Source organism: Tamandua tetradactyla, chromosome 7, assembly GCF_023851605.1.
Source record: "Tamandua tetradactyla isolate mTamTet1 chromosome 7, mTamTet1.pri, whole genome shotgun sequence".
Lineage (NCBI taxonomy): Eukaryota > Metazoa > Chordata > Mammalia > Pilosa > Myrmecophagidae > Tamandua > Tamandua tetradactyla.
In genome coordinates, this window is record NC_135333.1 from 57,669,655 (window position 1) to 57,697,357 (window position 27,703).

Genomic DNA, 27,703 nt, shown 5'->3' on the forward strand with positions numbered 1-27,703 from the left:
AACCACCCCACTCCTCACCCTTCTAGGCCTAGGGCTGTGCACTCTCCTTTGTGGGTCTCCTATACCCTACCCAAACCTCCCTAATAGTCCCTTTATAAAACTCTTCTCAACTTGCCCAATACAAGTGGGCCATGTATTTCCTGCCCAGACCCTGATGAAGCTAATCCCAAAGTCTTATGCTTGTCAAGATATAGAGCCACAGCACTGGAAGGGCATGAGCATTCACTTCTTCTGAGCTCCTATCCCTCTGAGGAAGTCCTTCTCTACCTGCCTTCTCTTTGTTTGGCAGAAGGACAGCAAAATCTTTTCCTATTATTTGTTTAATCACTTTTTGAACAGTTAATGCATTTGGATGGTTCAAACTCCAAAGAGCGTTAAATATACATACACTGAAGTCTCCACCGTCTTTGAGCAGTCTTGGAGCTAGGGTGCTGGGTTCCCTCTACCCCGCGGCAGACCTTTTCACTGGGAGGCCACTCCCAATGACAATGATGGTTCCTCGTTCTACTGAACCAAATCCCCACAGATTTCACGAGCTGCACTTTCTTCTAAATAAGAAAACATCACAGTTCTGCCTCAGACTCGAAGCCCTCCAGAGTCCATGTCCTGGCTTATGCCAATGCTTCAGGAAAATGCAATGATTCCAAGTAACTACTGCTTCTCACCCAGGGCCTCTGGGAGGAAGCAGCCGCAGAATAGGTGCACAGGATACTACTCCCTGTTCCACTTCATGCAGCACTGTCTTTTCAGATTTAAAAAAAAAAAACAGAACTTAAAAAAACATAAAAAATAAAACAAAGCTTAAGTTGGCTAGTAGTTTGCAGAAGTTTTTGCCCTGTGTGATCTAACAATGCAATAAAATATACTGTCATAAAGTAAAATTTTTACATATCAAAAATAATATAGGGAGGTGCGTCAGTGGCTTAGTGGCAGAGTTCTCACCTGCCATGCCAGAGAACCGGGTTCGATTCTCGGTGCCTGCCCATGAAAAAAAATAAAAATAATAATATAGTAGCCCAGTTTTTTAATGTTGCCTTGCTGCAGGAAGTGACAGACTTCTTTGCCTTCTAGGAGTCAGCCATCGGAGACCCCAGTGACAAAGAGGGCAGGGAAAGTGATGAACTCTGCAAGATATGTGACTTCAGATTGCATTTCATGGGGGTACGAAGAGACAGCTCCAAGAGCCTGGAGACAAGAACGCACACTTATACTCCTTATAAATGGAGGAACAGAGACAGTGAGGACAGCGGCCATGGGACTAAACATCAGCTGACTGCTCCAAATACTAAGCACCGAACAAAAATCATCATCCCTGCTCTTTAGCTGTTCCCTTCCTTCTTGACCCCCTCTCCCACCACCCCAACCCAGAGGGCGGGCGCTGTCACAGCCAACCTTCTCCATAGCCAGAAGCTCATAATGGCATCTTAGCAACCTCTTTTTAAAGGACAAAGGCCACTGTGACATCAGAGGCAATAACCGTAGCATTAACCCGGCAATTAATCTGAGTTATGAGAGAAGTGATGAAAGAGGCAAGAAAGGTAGGAGGTGGAGAGAGAAGAAGCGAAAGCTCCACAGCGCAGGTCACAGTGACCTTTTGCAGTGACTCTTTTACGGTGAGTCCTCTCCGGGCAGGCATGTGGCGGAAGACTCTTGGGTCTTGAGTGACAATCGGTCAAGCCTCTCCCAAAACAAACAGAAAATGAAGAAACCAGACAGCTCTGGGTTTGAAATTAAAAGTAAATGACCACAGGGAGAAACGAAACCTTCTGGCAGTCCTAGCGCCGCACCACCTGCAGAATGATGGCGCTAGGCGCTAGGAGTCACCGCTGAGAGCAAGGGCGTGCAGAAATGGGGCCAGGTAGGGCGCTCCGTGAAAGCAAAAAGGACTTGCTGGAGGGCCCCTTCCTCCGCCAGGCCGACCTCATCCGGTGCATTCGTTTGCTTTTACGTCCACTGTCTCACCAACCCTCCTTTGCTCATGGCTCAGGGTGGTTAAATGACTTCCCGAGAGTAAGAAGGCTAGGAAAGTGCACACAGCCCTGGCTACCCGCGACAGCGTGGCCTCCCCGCCGCTCCAGGGCGCAGACCGTAAGCAGAGCGAGTCCCGGATGGCCAACCCCGCAAGCTCCCGCCACCAGATGAAAAAAGAAAAAAGAGAGCCACGGGCGAAAACCCACATCCCGGAAGCGTATTTAATCCGCATCTCGGCACTTAATGCAGAGGAACTGGGAGACTCAACGAAAACTCCCGCGACTCACGACGGGAGCTCTGCGCGCCATCCTCTGCCCGCCCGCGCTGCGCATGGCCTCCAACACCTGTTTTCCGCCGCGGTTTCCCGGCGCGGTTCCCGCCGGCGCAGTCTGGGCTGCGGGGTCGGTGGGAGCGATGCGAGGCCGGCTTTCGCCATCCAGCGGGATTCGAGACTTCGCGCCCAGCAGCGGCGTCCTCGCGAGCGCAGGGCTCACCGCGCAGCCAGAGACCTTGGATCGCTCGGCCCGCGCCGCCGGTGGCCGCTCGGCCCCAGCGCGGGTCTCAACGGCCCCGCGAGCGGGAGCGCCCGCATCCCAGACCCCTGCCCAAGTGGGTTTCGGGGCGCAGGGGCGCTCTGCCTACCTTTCCTGAAGGGCATCGCGGAGGAGGCGCTCACTGCCGCGCTGGTCCAGAGACCGCGCGCGGTCCTGGGTACCGAGGGGGAAGGCGTCGAACTGCCGCCCCGCGTCTCAGGGGCGCTTGCAGGCCCGGCACCGGCGAGGGATGGGGGAAAGGACAAATTTGGGCAAAGCCTGAGCGCGTCACCCGAGCGGAGGTAGGCACCGCGGCCAACCAGGAAACGCAACCTCCGGGATGGCCACTTTCGGAAATTGCTTAACCCCTCCCCTGCCGTGCGACCTACGGGCAGAGAAGGAGCGGGGTAGGAAGGGGAGAGAGGGACCAGGATGTCTGCACAGCGCCCCGCCTGCGCCACCAGCCAGGACCCGGCCCCGCCCTTCACCCCGCTGGAGCCCTAAGCTGCGGCCCCGAGCCTCAGCTCTGGGGTTTGGGTCGTGAGTGGGAGAAGCCAGGGCACTGAAGCTGCCATCCAACTTCCTCAGTACCACCGAAAGTAAAAGAAAAGCCCTCCCAGTCAAGGAAAAAAAGTCAACTCATTCATCAGCTTCTTCAGGTTGTTCGGTGACACCCACTGAAGGAATATACATGGGGGAGATTTATCCCATTTTTATTATTTTTGTCCTTCAGGCAAGAAGGTCAGTCTCAGGGACGGGCGTTCAAATGGCTAATTGCTTTGAATTAAAATTAAATGTAATAAAGATTCAAGTGCTAGGGAAAAAAAATTAAGTGAGCGCTGGAGGGAGCCACTCAAAAGTTACATTTCTCATCGCCTTCCTGGCTACCCAAATTTAAAATCGTACCTTACTGCTTGCCGGCCCTGCTTTATTTTTTAGAGCGCTTATCACTGGCTCGCTAACTGTTTTGCTTATTTGTGAGGTCCATGAAGGCAGATTTTTCTTTTTTGTTCCAAACAGCTATTTCCCAGAGCCTAGAACAATCAAAAAAAATAATAGTGGTGCTTAAGGAACTATAACAAAGAGAAATAAGGGGAGAAGGATCATCCCTCAGGTTTCCACTTATTTCCCATGTTTTATGGCCAGCACCTAAAAATGCCTTAATGTGATGGTCAGAAGTTAATTCCTGAGAAATGCACTATTTTATATTACATTTTGAAGAAATGTTAGGACGAATTTCCAGAGCTAATATTTAAAGCACCCATGCAAATAGCAATTTGCCTACTTTCTTTGTAGTGAAAAATCCATCCAGACAAGCTGAAAAGTTGCAGTCAGTGGGGTTGTGCTGGTGGTGGTGGTAGTTTTTATTATTTTACGATTAGAATCAATTTCTTAGCCTGCTGACTTTTATGGACAACAGTCCAAACTCTTTTCCTGCTTTTGAAGGGAGAAGGTGCTAGGGAGAAAGAAGCAACTGCTGAGTTAGCCTGCTGTCATTTGGCTTGGGAACGTGGTGGCTGGCAAGACCTTCCAAAAAGATGCTGCATGGCTGTGACTGGAGTTCTGCATTCTGAAGCTCAGACCCACAGTGTCGTGGCCACCGTGGGTGTGTGTATCAGTCTGTGCACAAGTGGGTGGTAGGGGGAGACCCAGATTCAATGTTAGGAGGTGTCATCAGCACCCTCTGCCCTTTTCCCTGTTATAACATCACGTCATGTGGACCTGGACTTAGCTCCATGGACTTAGTTGCCACAGAAGGTAAATTTTATTTAAGGCTAACCGGTCCAGATAAAGTGTGTAAGGCTAATGTGCCAGATCTGCTGTCGCCGCATGTAGTAGTACAGCTAGGGGATGTGTCCATGAAGTGGATGGGTCATTATTCCTTCCAATAGCACTTTTATCCCTCTTTGGAACCATATGTTTACAGGATTCTGTGACAGATGTTCTCTGCCCTTTGAGTCTGTTTAACCCCATATACAAAAAAAAAGAACATTGGAACCCATTATCATCTTGTTTCCATTCCATGTCCAGAGAGATAACAGTCCTCTCAGATTTTAATCATTGTTTTTAAATAATCTCTGGGAACATTCATCGTTTCACTGCAAATCGGTATCAGCAAACAAGAACTGATGTCAGTGTTTAATAACAGAGAGTTTCTGCCTTGTCTGTCCCTTGCAGACAAAAAAGGAAGCTGCTGGGAGGAAAAGTCTAGGCAGATACACGTATGTGATAGAACAGGCCCCAGGTAATGGGATTTGCTGAGCCATGCTGGGCTGAAGAACTAACTGACAGCCAGGACAAGGTTGGGAAATGGGCAGGGGGAGTGTGGACATGGTCCCGCTAGTTTCCAGACGTGGAGAAGAGATTTGAAACTATTTTAAAGTGAGAATAGATTCCCAGGCCCTGTTGACATTATGGTATCACTCACAGAACCAAATAATTTCATCATCAGTCATCAAACTTTTGATTGTGTCTGCTGACATTTCTGTTCTGTCAAGTATACTATTGATTTGAAAAAAAAAAAAAAAGAAGAAAACACTGCTCATCTAAGGAGCTCTTAGCACATCAAAATGGTATTTTAAAAACCTTACTTCATTGGTAAGAATCATGAGGAAACTACAAGGTTACATGGCCACACTCAGCTCTTTCTCCAGGCCCCAGTTGTATCATCGTTTAGAATGCTCATGTTATATAGCATAATTTGATAATCTGAGTTCCTTGAGGCAGAGGTTCTCAGATTTGCACAGGCATCAGAACCATCTAGAGGGCTTATTAAAATACGAATTGCTGAGCCCCACCCCCAGAGTTCCTGATTCACTAGGTGTTCAAGTATTTGTATTTCTTGTCAAGTTCCTAGGAAATGCTGATCTTGCTAGTTCTGCTACCTTGGGAACCATGCTCTGAGAACTTAAGAGAAAAGGCTTGATTTACATCTAAAGTTGTTCTGGGACTGGAGCTCAGCTGTGAGAGGACAACACTGGAGGAATTAGTACACTGCAGCCCACCGGGAGCTCTCCATGGTGCCCTATCCAGGCCACCCCTTCCTGGTGCCAACCTATCCAGGGAACTAACTACTAATCAGAACCTTGAGAATATTCTACCCAGACTTCTCTCCTGGCACCTGCGCCCAGTTAAATGCATCTCTGCCCAAGCTCTTGGGCCAGGAAGCACGCATGGCCACAGCTTCCAGTTTTCATCACTAAGCCTCCCACTTAGAGATCTTTCCCAGGTACGTAGGCCTCAAGCTTTCCTGCTCTCTCCAAAGAAGGGAGGGTAACACTTAAATAGAAAAAGATGTAACACTACCCTTACAACTAAAACTTCTTCCACTGCTCTCCCTTCTCCAGATATTTGCATTTTAAGCCTTTCCTCTCTACTTATAGGAGATAGGGTTGTATCCCAGTGAATGAATTTCAGGCCATAGGAAGCACATTGAGAGCCTTTTGATGGGGGGCAGAGGACTTTGGTTGTGAAGAACGTGTATAAAGGAAACAAGGAAGGAGGAAAGGGAGAGAGGTGCCTGGGGCAGGGTCCAGCAGGATCTATAAAGTACTTGGGAGCCTGATTTCTTCATTTCCCTTATACCACCCTCCTCCTGCTCCTGCCCCCATGCCTCTGTCAGACTCCCACTGCTGGTACCCCATTGCCTGATCTTCCCCCCAAAGGATTCCCCTTTGCATAGAGTACTACCCAGGGTTTAAAGTTGCTGCCACAATAAACTTCCCAGAACTACAGAGTAATTTGCCTAAGGGCTGGTGGACTGCAGAGTAGATGCACAGAGCAGAGATGATGTAACCAAAAACTGAGAAATCAGGATTTAAGGGATGATTTTGATTACTAAATAATTGTATAGATGTTCCTTTTTGCTTGTTGGCATATTGGAGTAGACAGAAATTCCTGACATCTCTAAATTGTAACCCAGCTGCCTTGATTTATGATAATGATTGTATAGCCCTTATCTTCTGAACTTATGATTGTAAAAACCTTGTGACTAACCTTCAATTGTTCCCAGTTATCCAGATTTTCAACTTTAGAGTCTTATAATCACTAAAGACAGCCCCTAATGTTTATTAATTAGGGTCAGCCCACAACCCACCCCGAAGTAATCTTGATAACCAAGACTGGATCTAACCAAAATGGGTCCACCAGGCATGTGCAGTATCTTAGTTTTTAACCAAGTCACCTATACCTCATTCCGCCATTTTCATATATAATTTCCGTGACTAAACATATAATGAATCTGTGCAGGCTCAGTAATTAGATTACCTCTAATCACATCATATGGAGACACTGTGCTCATTATCCTAAACCCTGCCCATCTTTTCTCTAATAAAACTATCAGAATTAGTGCAGTTCAGGGAGACAGATTTTGGGCCACTAGGTCATCTGCTCTCCTACTATGTGCCTAGTAAAGAGCTCTTTCTGTCTTTGAAACCCCAGTGTCTCAAGAATTGGTTATTGAGCTCATCTGGCAAAAGAATCCATAGCCTTTGTCTGTTAACAAGTCTGGATTTGAATTCTCACTCTGTCACCTTTTGTGTGACCTATCCTCTTTGAGCCTCAGTATTTTGTCTAATAAAAGGGGTAAAGGTTCTGGGAAGATGGCGGAATAAGATAGGTCAAGTTCACCCCTGCACCAAGGAACAACTAGAGAAGTAACAGGAAGGTGATTGGGACGGTGATTCCAGAGTGTAAGTGACCTGGGAGGGTCTTCTACACCACATAGGCAAGCTCTGGTTGCAAAAGCTGAAGAACTGAGATGCAGAGACCCAGAGACCATCCAGCTAGGGCAAGCAGCCTAACGCACCCCTGGCAAAGCAGAAGCCCTGAACCCTCACAAGTGCACAGACAGGGAGATAGGGATGAGGAAGTAAGCCAAGTCGCGTTCTTTGAACATGCTGCTCTCATGCACACTGCCCCCACCCCGCAACTCCCCCCACACCCCACGCACCTGAACCCTGTCACGCCACCACCACCACGCTCCAAGTGCCCCTGCCCCACCTGTCTTCACCCCACCGCACGTCCTCACCCCACACCCCCACCGGGAACAGGCCCAGCCCCACCTACCTCTCCTGCGCAAGTGCACAGTGTCACCCCTACCCTCCAAGACCCATGCAGCCACACCCAGGCCCTTGACCTCCCCTTCCCTGCCTCCTGCAGGTGCTCACCTTCAGGCCTGGGCTGCACCCACTGTCTATATAGTCACGCAACGGCCCTCCACACCCCCTGAGCTCTGTGCACCCATGCATCAGTGTCTGGTCACCCTTGCCCCCTATATTCATGCAGGTGCATGCGTACATCCCCGCCATCCCTTCCAGCTCTGGGCAAGTGCTGACCTGGGCATCTGGGCCCCACCTGCCCCCAGCCCGCTGTTCCTGAGCTCTGTACATGAGCGCACCAGGGCCCCGCCCAGCAGAACCATGCGCTTGCATAGCCACATCCTCCCTACTGGGTGCCTACCCATCTGTGCACCCACCTCTTGAATCCTGCACCCCAAACTTCTGCCCCACACACATCTGTACCCTTGCCCCACCCCCAGCACAGGCGCCCTGCTCCCACATCTGGCAGGTGCTCACATGCACATCTGTGCTACATAGCCCCTGCCCTGCACATGTGTGCACCCCTGCCCCCATCCTACCCCCCACCCATGCAACTGCACACCAGCACACCCGCACAGGGCCCCACCCACCCGACATCAGACACCCCTGGCCCATATCCCACAACTCCTGCGACCTGTGCCCCATCTCTAAACACTCACGCACCCGCATCCCAGACCCCTAAGACCCTTCCCCCTGTGTAAGGACACCCCCGCCCCCTGCCCTCCCTGTGCCCTGACCCCTGTGCCCTTGTACCCCACACCCTGATACCCACAACCCCCATGCTTCATGCACCTACCCACATCCTGCTTATATACCAGCCTCGTGCATCTGCACAGCCACCCCCATCTGCCTCCTGCCACACCCTGCCTCTGTGTCCCCCATGCCATACCCTGCTCTTGTGCTCCAAGGCCTGCCTGGGCTGCACTTCTCAGGGTACCCGCACAGCACCTCCACAACCCCATGCCCTGCACCCTACACTCACATGCACCCGCATAGCATTCCCAACCCATGCCCATATCTGCACAACAACCTGTCACCACACTGTTCTGCCCTGTCCCATGCCCAGGATCCTCCTCCACATTCACCCTGCAAATACAAAGCTTTCCTTCCTACTGAAGGAAATCAATTTCCAAAGGAACCCTATCAAGATATTTACATGCCTTGAAGACAACAGAATATCACTAAGCATATGAAGATGCATACAGATATAGCCCAGCCTAATGACCAGATTAAAATACAGAGGAGACACACACTTTGGAACAACTAATCAAAGATGTTCAAATAACTCTACTAAATAAAATCAATGGAATAGCTAATAACATAAAGGAGAACAAGAAGACACTAGAAGAGTATAAAGAGGAATTTGACAGAGTAAAGAGAAAAATAGCAGCTGTCACAGAGATTAAAGATGCTGTAGGCAAAATAAAAAATATACTAGAGGCATGCAACAGCAGATTTGAAGAGGCAAAAGAAAGAATAAGCAACTTAGAAAACTGGACAACTGATTTTGAACATACAAAAGAGCAAATGGCAAAAAAGATGAAAAAATTTGAATTGGGTCTCAGGGAAATTATGGACAAAACAAAGCACACAATTTAAGAATCATCAATGTCCCAGAAGGAAAAGAGAAGAGTAAAGGGCTAGGAAGATTAGCTGAGGATATAATGGGGGAAACTTCCCAACCCTTATAAAGGACATAAATAAGCAACTCAAAGAAGCCTAATGAATTCCAAATAGAATAAATCCAAATAGACCTTTCCCAAGACACATACTAATCAATCTGTCAAATGTTGAAGACTAGAAGAAAATCCTGAAAGGAGCAAGAGAAAAACAATCTACTGCATACAAGGGAAACCACATAGACTGACTTTAGACAAACTCAACTGGCACTATGGAGGTGAGAAGGCAGTGGTATGAAATATTTAAGATCCTGAAAGAGAAAGACTTACAGCCAAGAATTCTGTACCTTGCCAAATTGTCCTTTAAAACTGAGCGAGAGATTAAAATTTCCATAGACAAATGCTGGAAGAATTTGCCAATTAAGAGACCAGCCCTACAAGAAATACTAAAGGGAGTTCCGCCAGCTGAAAAAAAAAACAAAACAGGAGAGGGAGGTCTGGAGGAGGGCACAGAATTGAAGAGTACCATTAAGAGTAACTTAAAGGATGTAAAGAGAAAGAGGGAAAATAAAATATAGATCTGATAAATAAAAAAATAAGATGGTGTATTCAAGAAATGCATTTTCAGTAATAACTTTGAATGTTAGCAGACTAAACTTACCAATTAAAAGATACAGATTGGCAGAGTAGATTAAGAAATATAATTCAGCTATATACTGCTTACAATAGACCCACCTCTGATGCAAGGATACAAATAGATTGAAAATGAAAGGAAGGAAAAAGATGTTCTGTGCAACTTGTAAACGAAAGAAAACAGGAGTAGCTATACTAATATCAGAAAAAAATAGACATTAAATGTAAAGACATCATAAGAGACAAAAAAGGACACTATATATTAATAAAAGGGACAATTAACCAAGAAGAAATAGCAATTATAAACATTTTTGCTCCCAATCAAGGAGCTCCGAAGTACATAAATTGAACTTTGACAAAACTGAAGGGAGCAATAGATGTTTCAACAATAATAGTAGGGCACTTCAATATACCACTCTCCTCTGAAGATAGAACAACCAAACAGAGGAAAATGAATTAGACCCAACTAGGCATATATAGGTTGTAATACCTCAAAACACCAGGATATACATTTTTCTCTTGTGCTCGTGGAACATTCTCCAGGGTAGATCATACGCTGGGACACAAAACAGACCTTTATAAATTTTAAAGCACTGAAATTATTCAAAGCACTTTCTCTGATCACAAGCTGGAAATCAATAACTACCAAAGAAAGAGAACTTTCACAAATAAGAAGGAGATTAAGTAACACACTCTTAAACAACTGGTGAGTCAAAGAAGAAATTGCTAGAGAAATTGGTAGCTATCAGGAGACAAAAAGGTCTCCATACATTCTTTCTGGATTATTCAAATGATTCAATGAAATCTTGTTTTCCTGGAGCTTAATAAGTGCTCCATATATGGCAGTTGTTATTATTATTATTAGACCTGGAAGCTGGGGGAAGCTATTTTGAGGGTCTTAGAGCAGTGGGAAGCCCTGGTCTCAGGAAAGGAGTAAAGTGTTGGGGGTATGTGGGTGGGCACTGGGTGGGAGCATTTAGGCCAGTGCAGGAAACATCAGCCCTGAGCTCAAGTAGGGGTGTGTGTGATACCTAAAGCAATAAATTTTCTGCCTAATGACTCAGTTGACCAATTCCTAAGACACTGGGGTATCAAAGAGAGAAAGAGTTTATTAATATGTGAATAGTAGAAGAGCAGATGGTCTATTAGCCCAAAATCTGTCTCCCCAAAAATGATGTGATTAGAGATAATCTAATTACTGATCATGCACAGATTGATTACATGCTTAGTCACAGAATTTATGTAAGAAAATGGTGGAATGATGTATAGGTGATTTGTAGGTTAAAATCTAAGCTGTTGCACATGTCTGGTGGGCCCATTTTGGTTAGATCCAGTCTTGGTTAACAAGATAAATTTGGATTTGGGGGTGATTAGTTCTAGGCTGACCCAAGACCTCTCATTAAAAAACATTAAGGGCAGGCAGGCCACGATGGCTCAGTGGCAGAGTTCTTGCCTGCCATGCTGGAGACTCGGGTTTGATTCCTGGTGCCTGTCCATGCAGGGGGAAGAAAAGAAAAAGACAAAAAAAAAAAATCATTAAGGGCTGTCTTTAGTGATTACAAGGATGTAAAGTTGAAAAACTGGATAAATGGGTACAAATGAAGGTTAGGCACAAAGTTTTTTACAATCACAGGGGTGGAAGATAAGGGCTGTACAACTATTATCAGAGATCAGGGCAGCTGGATTACAATTTAGAGATTTCGGGAATTTCCCTCTATCTACTCGACTATACCAGAAAGCATAAAGGAATATCTGTATAATGATTCAGTAATCAAAATCATCTCTTAAATCCTGATTTCTGTTACATAGCTGCCCAAAAATCTCAGTCTAGGGGTTCAAGGTTTTTATGGATTCAAACAAGAAGAAATAGAATTGTTAACATTATAATAGTAAATACACACAAGGCTGAGACTAGTCTAGAATGATTGTTACAATAGCTTATGTAAGCAAAAACAATTCACAAATGTAAAGGAGTGAAAGGGGCTGGATCCAGTTAATGTCTGACTCAAGTTATTCTATTAGCAGTAGGGCCTTTGCCTTTATAAATTACTTTGAAAAAAAAAAGACATATACAGGGAGTAACAGCTCTTGCAATCACAAAGGCACAAAATAAGGGCATTTACAATCATTGTCATGTATCAGGGCAGCTGAATTATAGCTCAGATATTGCAGGTATTTTTCTCTCTGTAATATACCAGAAAGAAAGAAAAAGAAATATTTATATAATGATTTAGTAGTTATAATCATCCCTTAAATCCTAACTTCTCAGTTACAAGTGGGGCAGGAGAAGCCAGCTTTTGGGGGATGATCTCCTGGAGTTCTGCCTTTTACCAGAATGTGAGTTCTTGTGTCTATGCACACAGATGTGACTATAAAAACATTAATGATTCACCTTATCTGAACCATGAACACAAAGTAATTATATGTACATATCTACCTCACAGATCTTCATTTCTAAATACCATTCTCTGATCAAAGGAACCACAAGTCCTTGGAGAAAGTACAAGATTGTAACTGATAAATTAAAATTTAACAAATAACTATGATGACTGAATCATTACAAAAATGCCTTTTTCTTAATTTCTAGTATACTGTAAAAAAGCCAAAAGGAGATAACCGAAATTACTGAAACGCACTGAAATGCTAATTGTAAAAACCTCATGATGGCCCCTCTTATACCTCCTTATCATCTTTTACAACTTTTAAGTCTTGTTATCACAGAGACAACCCCCTAATGTAAATGAAGGAACTTTTGTTAATCCGGAACCAGCTGCTGACTACAGTGTTCATACTTGTTATTGTAATAGATATGCTAGCTTGGTTCTAGCTAAGCTCCACTCCTTTACATTTGTAAATTGTAGTTGTATGTACTTGTTATTGTAATAGTAACAACTCCACCTACCCTTGCTTGAATCCATAAAAGCCCTAACCTCCTTAGACTAGAGGACACATATTTTAGGCAGATGGGTCGTTTGTTCTCCTTGCTTCAAATAGCAATAAACCCTTTCTCCTTTTGAAATCCCTGTGTCATAGATTGGTTGTTAGGCATATTGGACAGAGAACCCTGTGTTTGACTGGTGTCAGGATGAGCCTGCAACATTTGTGGTGCCAGATATGAACGTGCCCCAAAAATGGCCAGGACATATCCAAAGGACATGGGGAGCAACCAGAAGGAGCTCCTCTGGAACAATTTGAGCAACAAGATAAGTCATGGTAGTAATGGATTATAACCACTAGAGTAAAATGAGAATCCGTGAATCCATCTTGATGGAAGAAAGAAAGAGAGAGAGAGACAGAGAGAGAGAAAGGAGAGAGAGAGAAGATAGAAGGAAGGAAAGAAGAAAAGAAATAAGGAAAGAAAAGAAGGAAGGAAGAAAAGAAATAAGGAAAGAAAGAAAGGGAAAGAAGGGAAAACATCTGATTACAATACAATTTCAACTAATAAATATAGATGGAATCATGGAAATAGAATGTTTTGGTTTCCTGGCTGCTAAAAAAAATGCCAGGGTGGGCAACAGTGGCTCAGTGGCAGAATTCTCACCTGCCATGCTGGAGATCCGGGTTCATTTCCTGGAGCCTGCCCACACCAAAAAAAAACAAAGGAAACTGCCACACAATGGTTGGTTTACAAGAGTTTATTGGCTCATGGATTCAGAGGCTCGATATGATCCCTTCCTGGGGTCAGAATCCTCTGGCTGTTCTTTGGAGTTCTTTGGTTTTTCTGCCATATGCAGTGTATGTGGGGGCATCTTTTCCTTTCTCTTCCAGGTTCTGTTGACTTCCAACTGCTGGCTGCTCCCTCTGGCTTCCTCCTTCTGTGTCCAATTTATTTTCTCATAAAGACTCAAGTCATATTGGATTGCAGCCTCCCTCATCCAGTTTGGGCACACCGTAACTAATAACAGCTTTAAAAGACCTATTTATAAATGGGTTCACACGCATGGGACCAGGGGTTGGAACCTGAACATGCCTTTTGTGTGGACGTGATTCAGACCTAAACAATTACCATTTGGCAAATTCCACTGGGAAGAATCATCAATGGATGCTAAAATTAGGGAGTGAAAATACAAAGAGAAACAGACTATTTACAGTCTCAAAGTATCATTTCTCAAATTATCTCAAAAATTATTAATTACAAAGGCAAAAATAGTAACTTTAAAGTAGAAACTTGTCAGACATTGCCTTAGCCCAATGTCAAAGTTAACATCACCAGTAATGGACCAAATCAGTATCATCTGCTTCTTGATATGATGCACTGAGAAGGATGCAACATTACATCTGTAGTATCCTTGCCGAAAATGCATAACCTGAATTTAATCAAGAGATACCTAAAGTTAGGGCATTTGAGGAGATCCAGGGCCCTGGATTCCCTCTCCATATTGAGAGAAGATCATTGCATGTGGCCACCAACATGACCTCAACAGGTATTAAAGGTCATCAAACCTCCTCAGTAGGGGAAAGAATGCATAAACAAGACATTGAAACTCCCCTCCACTGATGATTACTGATAAGAAATATCCAAACCCCAGTGTCAGAAGACCCTGGTGAAAATCTGCTGAAACACCCTATGAAATTTCTGCCCTAAGCCCTTATAAGCCACCCCCTGTCACTCCCAGTCCTTTACAGAGTACTAAGCTTCATTTTCCATGGCCAGCTGCCACCATGGAAGATCATCTCCTGTACTTAAGCCCTAATTTAAATTCATGTCTAACTCTTTGCCTTTGTGTCCTTTGGTCTTCAGGCTGTCAAACCCAAGCCTTCCAAGAGCTGGTCTGGAACAACATCTTACAAAATAATTAACCAACTCTTCAAAAATTTAAAATCATGCAAGACAGACTGAGGAACTGTTCCAGATTGAAGGACACTAAGGAGTATAGAGACATGACAATTAAGTGGAACATGTGACCCTGGACTAGATCCTGGACAACAAAATGGATATTAGTAGGGAAATTGGTGAAATTTAAATAGTATTATATTTATCTTAATTTCCAGGTTTTGGAATTGATCTGTGGTTACGGGACATTTGGAGAATTTGGGTGAAGGGAATATTGGAATTCTTTAACCTATTTTTTACAGCATTGTTGCAAATCTGAAATTCAAAATGAAAAGTTTAAAAAATTAAAAACATCAAATTATAGATGCTCAAGAACTCACTAAATGGAAGAGAAAACCCCAAAATTGTTTTAGCTGTGTAAATATCTTCTAATTATCATTATTGATATAAACAGTCTAATTCTAATGCATGAAAGGAGGACCATGTCTCTCATTAAATGAGTCTCAAACTTAGTTTATTCTATATTTTACTCTGTTACATTAGAGAAATCATTTTTCTACCATTAGAACAGTATGTCTAGTTTTTCTAGTTTGCCATTTGTATGGTGTGGTCATCTGCTCCAAATTTTAAAAAATTTAAAAAGAAGAAAAACTTTACAGGGAATATTGCTTTTCTGATGGGTTTGAGATGTAATGGCTTCTCTTTCAAAGGTAGAGCTGATCAGACACTTAGATGTCCCTGTCATTTACAGAGAGTCTAGCTGGATAGTCAAGATCTTCTTGTCATCATCCCATCTCCTTACAACCTCCACATCTTACCTTAAATTGGCTATATAACTTAGGGATTCCACCACTTACTGGCTCAGTGACTTTGGGGCAAATTCTTTAGCCTCACAGAGTTTCAGTTTTCTGATGTGTCAGATGGTGATAATAATGACACCTACCCCCAGTGTAAGGATCCAGGGCCTGGGTTCCACTCCCTCCTCCATTTCAACAGCACATCACACAGCGAATGCCCACATGACTGGGACAGACATTAAAGATCAGAGAATGTAAAAACCCTCTCCCCTAATAACCAATCTCACGAGAGTCTGCCAAAACTCCATTGTAACCAAATCTCATGACAATCTTAAACTTTGTAAGCCTTTCCCCAGGCATGCCTCTCTCTCTTCCTCCCTTGGCTTTGGGCAGAATACAGACTTTCATCTCCCAACTGGCTGCCGTTTGGAAAATTTTCTTCCTGTGCATAAGCCCCTCATTGAACTTATGGGTAATATTCTGTCTAGCATGTTCTTTGATCTTGGGGTTGTGCTCGGCTAGAACATTTGGCAAGCCAGCCAGTCATTCACTTGCTTGACTGCATTGTGGTCAGTGGGCCATTGTGTGCAGTGTAGCCAGCTATTGTTTGCTGTCTTGAGGAAGACAGATATCCACAAGTCCTTGCATGTTGTTGCAGCTGACTGTTTCAGAAGGACAGAAAAATCAGCAGATTTGGAGTATGCATTGAATGAGAGGCTATGCCTTGTAGATCAGAGTTTAGAAATATCAGCATGCAGGTATACAAGACAAAGAGTATATCTCCTGATTTTCCCTGACAGGGATCCCTTAGATTCTACTGATAAAGAAAAGGAGAAAAAAGAAGAAATTTAGGAGGCAAAGGATGGAGCAACACCACCTTCGTATGCCACTTTTTCAAAGGTTACCTCTTTCCTAGAGGGAATTAGCACTCAATTCTGTAGTTTTCTCTTAAATAGGGCCAACCAACCCATTTTTGCCCTCACCTGCTGTTTTAGTTTGTTAAAGTTGCCAGAATGCAACTTACCAGAAATGGAGCAGCTTTTAAAAAGGGAATTTATCAAGTTGCAAGTTTACAGTTCAAAGGCCTTGAAAATGTCCAAATTAAGGCACCAACAAGAGGTTACCATCACTCAGGAAAGGCTGATGCTGTCCAGAACACCTCTGTCAGCTGGGAAGGCAAGGGGCTGGCATCTGCTGGGGCCTCCTGCCTCTGGACACCTTGGTCAGCTGGGAAGACCCACGGCAACATCTGCTAGCTTTCTCTCCTGGCTTCTTCAGTGGCTTCCCCTGGGATATTTTCTTTCCAAAGATTTCTGCCTATGTGGGCTCTGTCTACTCTTTCCAAGATGGCTTGCTATTAAAGGATTCCAGTAAGTGACCCAACCATGAATGGGTGGAGACACATCTCCATGGAAAAAAACTTAAAAGGTCCCACCACAATTAGATGGGTCATAGCTCCATGGAAACAACTTAATCCAAATATCCCACTCAGCAATTCTGAATCAGGGTTAAAGAACATGGCTTTCCTGGGTGTGTTGGTTTGAAAGGCTGCATGTCCCCTAAAAAGGCCGTGTTTTAATCTAAATCCCCTTTCATAAAGGCAAAATAATCCCTATTTAATACTGTATGTTTGAAACTGTAATCAGGTTATCTCCCTGGAGATGTGATTAAATCAAGAGTGGTTGTTAAACTGGATTAGGTGATGACATGTCTCCACCCATTTGGGTAGGTCTTGATAAGTTTCTGGAGACCTATAAAAAAGGAAACATTTTGGAGAATGAAAGAGATTCAGAGAGCAGAGCAGAACGGCATAGTCACAAGAAGCAGAGTCCACCAGCCAGCGACCTTTGGAGATGAAGAAAGAAAATGCCTCCCAGGGAGCTTCATGAAACAGGAAGCCAGGAGAAGAAGCTAACAGATGATGTCATGCTCACCATGTACCCTTCTAGATGAGAGAGGAACTGTGACTGTGTTCACCATGTGCCTTTCCAGATGAGAGAGAAACTGTGACTGTGTTCACCATGTACCTTCCACTTGAGAGAGAAACCCTGAACATCATCGGTCTTGTTGAACCAAGGTATCTTTCCCTGGATGCCTTAAATCGGACATTTCTATAGACTTGTTTAATTGGGACATTTTCTCAGCCTTAGAACTGTAAACTAGCAACTTATTAAATTCCCCTTTTAAAAGCCATTCTGTTTCTGATATATTGCATTCAGGCAGCTAGCAAACTAGAACACTGGGATATAGAGTAGTTTCAAACCAGCACACCTGGGAAAGAGAACAAAGAATTTTATTGCACTTCCATGAGGCTATTCACATAACCTGACTGATCATCTGCAGTGAGCTCATAGTAAAGAATCTGGCTAAGTGAAAAAATGTAACTCTATTTCATTATGTTGGTGATGTCATGTTAACCAGTAACTTTTCTCAAAAACTAAATAAAAGCCTCAGATTTATTGCTATTTCATCTTAACAGCTAGGGATGGACAATTGATCATGGTGGACTACAGTGCCTCGGCTGCCCTGTCAAATTCTTGGGCATTATATGGTTGGGAGAAACAAAATTTATTCCTTTTGTAGTAATTGATAAGATAAAAAGTTTTTCTATTCTGTGTATGCCAAAACAAATAATGGCTTTCTTGGGATTGTTTGGGAATTGGAAAACTTTCAATTATCACTCAGCCCAAATGTTAAAAACTGTGTATATTTTGATTAAGAAAAGCTGTCCCTTGAAATAGGATACCTCCCAAGAGGCTGCTTTTGAAAAAGCCAGATGGGCCATTGCACTGGCTCAGGGTTTATAGGGGGTAGACACAGATGTGCTTGTGAATTAAATATGGCCAGTTCCAATATTGACTTTGGGTGGGGCTTGTGGCAAAGGCAACAAAGTGAGTTCCTATTGGCTTTTTGCTTCAGTTCTAGAAATCAGCCAAACTGCAGTACAGTCCCTTAGAAAAACAACTGTGTGCTGCCTATAATGCCTTACTGCAAGTTGAAGGACTAACTTAGAAATGCCCTGTGAAATTAAGAACAGCTATCCCCGTACAGGAGTGAGTATGTATATATGTGCTTCAGTGCAGCATTTTCAACAATATCCCCTTAAGTGCAGAAATGCATAATATCCTGAGGCCAGTTTCCTTTATGGGAGAACAATGCTTGCCCCTCCATGTTGATCCTCCCATGGTGACTGTCTCTGTGCCTACCGTTGATGGATGTGGCAGTATACCTAGGTCTGCCTGGTACACTGGTGGATTAGCACACAGGCAGCCTGCCACTTGGATGGCAGTAGCTGTGCACCCTAGGACAACACTATATGCTGGGAAACTAGAACTCAGCAAGCAGCCAACAGGCTGAATTAAGGGCTGTATGGATGGTCATTGTTCATGAACCAGAAGATGCATTAACTATTTGTGCTGACAACTGGGCAAGGTACCAGGGCCTGTCAGGATGGATGGCCACATGGAAGCAAGAGCAATGGACTGTGGTCAGCTGCCCTTATAGGGAAAAGAAATGTGAAGGCACCTGAACTACCTGTCACAAGCAAAAGGTAATCATGTGTTTTCATTTACTAAAACTGCCAGAATGCAATATACCAGAAATGGGTTGACTTTTATAAGGGGGATTTATTAAGCTACAAGTTTACAGTTCTAAGACCACATAAATGTCAAACTAAGGAATCTAGAGAAAGATACTGTTCTAGTTTGCTAGCTGCTGGAATGCAATATAACAGAAATGGAATGGCTTGTAAAAAGCGGAATTTAATAAGTTGCTAGTTTACAATTCTAAGGCCAAGAAAATGTCCCAATTAAAACCAGTCTATTGAAATGTCCAATCAAAGGCATCCAGGGAAAGATACCTTGGTGCAAGGAGGCCAATGAAGTTCAGGATTTCTCTCTCAAGTGAGAAGGCACATGATGAACAGGGTCAGAGTTTCTCTCTCATCTGGAAAGGCATGTGGTGAACACAGCATCATCTGCTAGCTGTCTCTCCTGGTTTCCCTTCACGAAGCTCCCCAGGAGGCATTTTCCTTCTTCATTTCCAAAGGTCGCTGGCTGGTACACTCTGCTTTCCATGGCTATGTCATTCTGCTCTGCTCTCTCTGAATCTCCTTCATTTTCCAAAATGTTTCCTCTTTTATAGGACTCCAGAAATTTATCAAGATCCACCCAAATGGGTGGAGACATGTCATCACTTAATCCAGTTTAACAACCACTCTTGATTAAATTACATCTCCAGGGAGATGATCGAATTACAGTTTCAAACATACAGTATTGAATAGGGATTAAGATTAAAACATGGCTTTTCTAGGGGACATACATCCTTTCAAAATAGCACAGATACCTTGACTCAAGAAAGGCTGATGGCATCCAGAGCACCTCTGTCACCTGGGAAGGCACTTGGCCAGAATCTGCTGATCCTTTGGCTTCTGGTTTCGAACAGTTCCCTAGGAGTGTTTTCTTTCCACATCTCCAAAGGTCTCCATCTGTGTGGGCTCTGAGCTTAAGAGGGAACCAAAATGGTTGCCTCATAAGGACTCCAGTACAGATGAAAACCCACCTTTAGATGGGTGGAGAGACATTTCCATGGAACCCACCAAATCAAAATGTTCCACCTATACTTGGGTGTGCCATAGCTCCATGGAAATAACTTAATAAAAAATATCTCAACCCAACAATAGGTCTACCCCCACAAGATTGGAATAGGGTAAAGAACATGGCTTTTCTGGGGTTCACAACAGCATCAAACCAGTGCACTGTGTTTTTTCTTCTTTTTTTTCATCACATAGTTGCATATTCAACAGCATGATCAGTTCTTAGAACACTTGCATCAATTCAGGAAAAGAAATAAAAAGAAAACAGAAAAAAAATCATTTATACCATACCCCTTTCCCCTCCCTTTCATTGATCACTAGCATCTCAATCTACTAAATTTATTTTACATTTGTTCCCCCTATTATTTATTTATTTTTAATCCATATGTTTTCTCCATCCGTCTATAAGGTAGGTAAAAGAAACATCAGACATATGGTTTTCACAATCACACAGTAACATTGCAAAAGCTATATTATTATACAATCATCTTCAAGAAACAGGGCTTCCGGAACACAGCTCTATTTTCAGGCGGTCTCCTCCAGCCTCTCTGTTATGCCATAACTAAAAAGGTGATATCTGTTTAATGTATGAGAATAACTTCCAGGATAATCTCTTGATTCTGTTTGGAATCTCTCAGCCATTGATGCTTTATTTTGTCTCATTTCACTCCTCCCCCTTTCGGTTGAGAAGGTTTTCTCAATCCCCCGGTGCTGAGTCCCAACTCATTCCAGGATTTCTCTCCCAAGTTGCCAGAAAGGTCCACACACCTGGGAGTCATGTCCCACGAAGAGATGAGGAGGGCAGTGAGTTTGCTTGTCATGTTGGCTGAGAGAGAGAAGCCACATCTGAGTAACAAAAGAGGTTCTCTTGGAGGTGACTCTTAGGCCTAATTTTAAGTAGGCTTAGTCTATCCTTCATGGGGTTAAGTTTCATATGAACAAACTCCAAGATTGGGGGCTCAGCCTATTACTTTGTTGTCCCCACTTCTTGTGAGAATATCAAGCATTCTCCACTTGGGGAAGCTGAAATTTCCCCCTTTCTCACCATTCCCCAAGGGGACTTTGCAAATACTTTTTTATTCACTGTTCAAATCCTTCTGGGATATATCAAGGCATCACTCTGGACAAACCTACAAAATCTCATGCCCTACTCAAGGTTCCATGTACTTATGCTGTTCAATTAAGCTGCCCACATAAGTTATATTAGGAAATGCACTAGTCAAAATATAAATTTTGTACCAAATAAACATTTTTTGCTTTAGTCTCACACATAAATTAAAGTTTTAAAATATTAATTACCATCTATTTTCAATACACTGCAGTAATGACAGTCTTTTGTTCTTCCTCATGCAAAAACATTTTTATTTGCTTCCTGGTGCCTGCACATGCAAACAAAACAAAACATTTTTAAATTTGTACATTTAGTCACTATCATTATACACTCTACGCATTCCTAGATTATACCATCTCAATTTTTATTGTCTATCTTTCTTTCTGACTTCATTTGTGCCCCTAGCCCTCCTCCCTCTATCATTCTCACATTCAGCTTCATTCGATGTTTTAACATTATTGTATTGCAGTTAGGTAGTATTCTGCTATCCATTTCTGAGTTTTTACAATCAGTCCTGTTGAACAATCTGTATCCCTTCAGCTCCAGTTACCCAATATCTTACCCTATTTCTATCCCCTGATAGTCTCTGTTAACCAGTGAAATTCTCTAAGTTTATTCATTAATGTCAGTTCATATCAGTGAGACCATGCAGTATTTGTCCTTTTGTTTCTGGCTAATCTCACTCAGCATAATGTCCTTAAGGTCCATTCATGTTGTTACATACTTCATAACTTTATTCTGTCTTATGGCTGCATAATATTCCGTCGTATGTATATACCACAATTTGTTTAGGCACTCATCTGTTGATGGACATTTTGGCTGTTTTGATCTCTTTGTGATTGTATATGCTATAAACATTGGTGTGAAAATGTCCGTTTGTGTCCTTGCCTCATGTCTTCTGAGTAGATAACTAACAATAGTATCACTGGGTCATTTGGCAATTCTGTATTTAGCTTTTTGAGGAACCACTAAACTGCCTTCCACAGAGGTGGTACCATTTGACATTCCCACCATCAATGGATAAGTGTGTCTCTTTCTCCACATCCTCTCCAGCATATATCATTTTCTGTTTTATTGATAATGGCCATTCTGGTGGGTATGAGATGATATCTCATTGTGGTTTTGATTTGCATTTCCCTAATAGCCAGGGAAGTTGAGCATCTCTTCATGTGCATTTTGGCCATTCGTATTTCCTCTTCTGAGAAGTGTCTGTTCAAGTCTTTTGCCCATTTTGTAATTGGGTTGGCTATTTTTTTGTTGTTGAGTTGGACAATCTCTTTATAAATTCTGGATACTAGACCTTTATCTGATATACCGTTTCCAAATATTTTCTCCCATAGTGCAGGCTGTTTTTTCACTTTCTTAACGAAATTCTTTGATGCACAAAATGTTTAATTTTGAGAAGTTCCCATTTCTTCCTTTCTTCAATGCTCAGGCTTTGGATGGAAGGTCTAGGAAACCACCTCCTATTATAAGATAAGATATTTCCCTATATTTTCTTCTAACTGTTTTATGGTCTTAGATCTAATGTTTAGGTCTTTGATCCATTGTGAGTTAATTTTTGTATAGAGTGTGAGATATGGATCCTTGTTCATTCTATTGCATATGGATATCCAGTTCTCTAGGCACTGTTTATTGAAGATACTGTACTGTCCCAGGTGAGTTGGCTTGACTGCCTATTCAAAGATCAGTTGCCCAAGAGGTGGCCAAGATGGAGGCTTAGCAAGGTGTGCGATTTAGTTCGTCCTCCAGAACAGCTACTAAATAACCAGGAATAGTACAGAACGGCTCCTGGGGCCACGTCAGTGACCAGACACACAGCGTACCCCAGTCTGGACCAGCTGGACTGGCTGTGAGCCCTCCCCAGAACCGTGAGTTCCCCAGGACGTGGCGGCTGGTGTCCCTCCCCGACAGGCTGCTTCCCAGAGGGGAAAGGAAAGGGACTTTACCAGCAGCAGGGGCTGAGCCTGACCAAATGCCAATTGTGGAATTAATTAACAAATTCTGACAACTAAAAATAGGCCCCCAGCTCAGGTGAACCTGGACAAAGTGGAGGTCGCTCATTTTTGCCCCAGTGCCAAGGGGGCAGGGCTGACAGAAAAAGAAAAAAAAAAAAGAAACAGAGATTTTTGTGGCTGTGTTTCTACAAAGTCTTGACAGCCTTTGGATACAGCAGCAGGACTTCTCAGGCTACAACTGCCCCAGGCACAGGCAGAAACAAGCTTGTTTGAGGGCTTGTCTGGAGCCTGTGCCTTCCCCAGCGGTGAAGCACAACTCAGGTGGAATCCCTCCCTTAAGGAATTAAGACACCAGGGCTTGGTAAATTGAAGCTACTAAAACCAGTCTACAACCTCTCCTCTGTCTCCGCCACACCCCAAGCAGGGATAGTCTGCCAAAGTTAAAGGTAGCACTTCTTATTATGCTGGTGGGACCTTCAGGAAGACAAGCACCACATATTGGGCAGGATAAGAAAAACAGAGTCCAGAGACTTCACAGGAAAGTCTTTCAACATGCTGTGTTTCACCCTCAGGAAAAACTTGCAGGTGATTCTTTCCTCCTGACAGGAGGCCAGTTTGGTTTGGGAAAATCTGACTGAGGTCTATAATACCTAAGTAGACCCTCCTAAGGGTGGGGGGAAGGCACCATACGGGAAGGGCAAGAAACAAGAAAACAAAACTGACAATTTCTCCTCTATTAAATAAAACCTAAGCTAGAGGTCCAGAAAAAGCTGAACTGAATGTCAAAGAACAGACGGACAACAAATGTGTTTGCTGTAGACAACATATAGATGGGTCCTGTTTCAAATCCATTCTGCCAGTCTATGTCTTTTGATTGGGGAGTTTAATCCATTATCATTTAGTGTTATTACTGCATAGGCAGTAGTTTCTTCTACCATTTTGCGTTTTGGATTTTATATGTCATATCTAATTTTCCTTCTTTTTACCTTTACTGATAGTCTTCATTTCTACACTCTTCTCCACACCTCTCTCCCCTGGCTTTTCATATCTGTCTCTAGTGCTCCCTTTAGTATTTCTTGCAGAGCCAGTCACAAATTCTCTCAGTGATTTTTTGCCTGAAATTGTTTTATTTTCCCTCTCATTTTTTGAAGGACAGTTTTGCTGGATATAGAATTCTTGGTTGGCAGTTTTTCTCTTGTAGTAATTTAAATATATCATCCCACTGTCTTCTTCAGAAACCTCCATGATTTCTGCTGAGAAATCTATGCATAGTCTTAGTGGGCTTCCCTTGTATGTGATGAATTGCTTTTCTCTTGCTGCTTTCAAGATTCTCTCTTTCTCTTTGACCTCTGACATTGTGATTAGTAAGTATCTTGAAGTTTGTCTATTTAGATCTATTCTGTTTGGGGTATGCTGCACGTCTTGGATCTGTAATTTTAAGTCTTCCATAAGAGTTGGGAAATTTTCAGTGATAATTTCCTCCATTAGTTTTTCTCCTCCTTTTCCCTTCTCTTCTACTTCTGGGACACCCACAACATATATATTTGTGTGCTTGCTGTTGTTATTCAATTCCCTGAGTCCCTGCTCATATTTTTCCATTTTTTCCCTTTATTTTCTTTTGCTTGTCAGATTTCAGATGTCCCATCCTCTATTTCACTAATCCTATCTTCTGTTTCTTAAAATCTGACATTGTAGATTTCCATTTTTTCATGTCTTCTACTGTGCCTTTCCTTCCCATAAGTTCTATGATTTGTTTTTTCTGACTTTCAATTTCTTTTTTTTGTTAATTCCTTGCCTTCTTTATATCCTCCCTCAATTCACTGATTTGATTTTTGATGAGGTTTTCCATTTTCTGTTCAAACATTCTGAATTAATTGTTTCAATTCCTGTACCTCATTTGAATTGTTGGTTTATTCCTTTGACTGGGTCATATCCTCAATTTTCCTAGTATGATTCGTTTATTTTGCTGGTGTCTGGGCATTTAATTACCTTAATTAGTTTATTCTGGAGATTGCTTTTACTTTTTTTACCTAGGATTTTCTTGATTGATGACTTTGTTGTGTGTCTTTTCTTTGACATTCAATTCAGCTAATTCTGGACTTCTAGCTTAGGTTTTGTTTAACAGATCAGAATTTTTCTGTTCTTGTTTTCTTGTTTCCTATCCTGCCTGTAAGGTGCCTTCCCCCCCACCCCCTTAGGAGGGTCTACCTAGATATTATAGACCCCAACCAGATTTTCCCATACCAAAATGGCCTGTCAGGAGGAAAGAGTCACCTGTGCTAGTTTTCCCTGACAGTGAGACCCAGCAGATTGAGAGGCTTTCCTATAATGCCTCTGGGCTCTCTGTTTTTCTTATCCTGCCCAGTATGTGGCACTTGTCTGCCTGCAGGTCCCACCAGCATAAGGTGATGTGGTATCTTTAGCTTTAGCAGAGTCTCCCTGCTGGGGGCGTGGTAGAGACAGAGGGGAGGTTGTAGGCTGGTTTTAATTGCTTCACTTTTCCAGACCCTGGGGTCTGAAGTACTTGAGGGAGGGATTCCACCTAAGCTGGGCCCCACCCCTCTCCTGGGGAAGGCACAGGCTCCAGACAAACACTCAGAAAGCTTAGTTCTGCCTATACCTGGTGGAGTGGAATCCGGGAAGCCTTGCAGTTGTATCCAAAGAGCAGTCAAGCTGTAGAAATACAGCCACCAAAACAAAAGAGAAAAATCCTTTTCAGAGCAGGACCCTCATTTCTTGGGTTTGCTAATCAAGAGCTTAAGTTGGTACGTTGCTCTGTGTATCTCCAGGTCCTATGTGTCCCCTCCTTTCCTTCAGGGCCCAGACCTTTACAGATCCACAAAAACGTCTGTTGTTGTTTTTTTCTTTTTCTGTCAGCCCTGCCCCCACTGCACCCGGGGCAAAAAACAGCAACCTCCGCTTTTACTCAAGGTTCAGCTGAGCTTGGGGCCTATTTTTAGTAGTCAGAATTTGTTCATTAATTCCACGATTGGAGTTTGGTTGTGCTCAGCCCCTGCTTCCAGTAAAGTCTCTTTCCTTTCCCCTCTGGGAAGCGGTCTGTGGGGGAGGGGCACTGGCCGCCATGACTTAGGGAACTCATGGGTCTGGGTGGGCTTGCAGCCAGTCCAGCTGGTCCAGACTGGGATACGCTGTGTGTCCAGTCACTGACGTGGCCGCAGAAGTTATTCTGTACTTTTCCTGCCTATTTACTAGCTGCTCTGGAGGACGAACTAAATTCTACACCTCGCTAAACCACCATCTTGGCCCCGACTAGCACACCGTGTCTGCCTGCCTCTGCCTGTCACACTGATTCTTTATGGCAATATTAAAGCAGATGCTTTAGCAAAAATTCATAGTCTCGAATCAACGTCATACAAGGCTGCTGAATGGTTGCATAGAAAAACAGGGCACCATGAGTACCAGACTCTGTGGAGACTGGCACAGCAATTCCAGTTGCCTATCACCAGACAACAACTGAAAGGAGCTGTGGATGCCTGCCCCTCCTGTACACTGTGATGCTAGAGGATGCTTCCTCATCAACTCAGTTATATCAGCAAGGAATAGGTTCCAGTCACCAGGTGACAGGTAAATTATAATGGGCCTTTTCCTTTACCTGAGAGTGCAAAATATGCCTTTACAGCTGGGAAAGCTAACCAAAGAGCTACAACATATAGCTTACAAAAGCCAAGTGCATTCTTCTGGGTCCCTTTACTGGACAACTAACCCAAGCCTGGGCTAATGAACATGACGTCTTATGGACATTTCATTTGCCTTACTACCCCACAGCGGCAGGGTTAATTGAAAGGATGGTTGGGCTTTTAAAAGAGCAATTAAAAGGTGATAAGCAGTCCTGCAGCAGTCGACACCCTGCTTAAATTTGTCCCTCACCAGCCCCAAGCAGCTGCTCCCCCTCCTGTTGAACTGGTAATGGCAGGGCCCATACAGTCATGGCAAATTCAGGGAAAAAGACCAGCAATGCTACAGCCATAACAAGGTAATGAAAATAACTTGCTCTTGCCTGTGCCACAAGCATTAGAAATTGGGGAAAATAAGTCCAGTCCTGGCCAATGCAGCCATGCTGGTTGGAAGTCCTAGGTTCCTGGAGCATTGGGGTCACCCAAAATCTAAGTATCAGACCACAGTTTATACACAAAATGCCAAAAGTATATATGTACCCAGCCCAGGAATCCCCATACCCCAAGGCACAGTATGTATGAATCTGTGGCTATTTGTGCCCAGGCTAACTGTGGATATGATTCCAGAATTCTCCCTGCAATTACTGGGGGTAAAAGTGCAGTATCTGTCTTTTAATGGAAGTTTATCTTGTATCCTTTTTGCCCTTAGGATTGTAGCAGATCCCTTCTTGTAACAGGCTTCTGCAGTAATCTACATGCACAACAGATCTCAATGCTGAGTGTGCACTGAGCTGTCACTGTCAGGTGTCACCAGTGGACCATGACTCCTGTGAATTGGACTACATAGAATCCCTTGCTAGCCTGGGAAGAATTCAGCACATCAGAAAATTTTCCTCCTGTGAGAAGAGAATCTTCTCATTTAAGCCTGAAATCACAGGTTTCATCAATATCAGTAAAATGATTTAATTCCTTTTCTTAA

The 27,703-nt window shown here is 43.4% G+C and overlaps 2 protein-coding genes across 6 annotated transcripts in view; one reads left to right on the forward strand and one right to left on the reverse strand.

Moving 5' to 3' along the window:
* Positions 1-2,981, reverse strand: part of PFKFB3 (6-phosphofructo-2-kinase/fructose-2,6-biphosphatase 3) — a 99,777-nt gene extending 96,796 nt beyond the window's left edge. The window contains exon 1 of one of the 2 annotated variants that reach the window (XM_077169482.1): positions 2,614-2,981. In XM_077169482.1, coding sequence (XP_077025597.1) covers positions 2,614-2,629 — 16 coding nt within the window. In that variant the 5' untranslated portion in view covers positions 2,630-2,981. Of the gene's footprint in view, positions 1-2,258; positions 2,326-2,613 lie in introns of those variants that run through there. The other variant, XM_077169485.1, reaches the window with a different exon arrangement.
* LOC143691256 (uncharacterized) lies at positions 927-27,703 on the forward strand. 4 transcript variants are annotated; one of them, XR_013179428.1, is made up of 2 exons: positions 927-1,613; positions 14,597-15,023. XR_013179428.1 is itself a non-coding variant. In XM_077169487.1 (2 exons), exon 1 carries the CDS (start codon positions 2,109-2,111, stop codon positions 2,808-2,810), a length of 702 nt encoding a protein of 233 aa, XP_077025602.1. In that variant the 5' UTR covers positions 936-2,108; the 3' UTR covers positions 2,811-3,245; positions 27,434-27,703. The 4 variants fall into 4 exon arrangements, 3 of the variants coding, with proteins under 3 accessions (XP_077025602.1, XP_077025601.1, XP_077025603.1); XM_077169487.1 differs by lacking the exon at positions 14,597-15,023 and adding an exon at positions 27,434-27,703 and having other exon boundaries at positions 936-3,245; XM_077169486.1 differs by having other exon boundaries at positions 936-3,245.

Coding starts and splice junctions, on each gene's coding strand:
- LOC143691256 (XM_077169487.1), top strand. CDS start 2,109: ATGGCCAACCCCGCAAGCTCCCGCCACCAGATGAAAAAAGAAAAAAGA.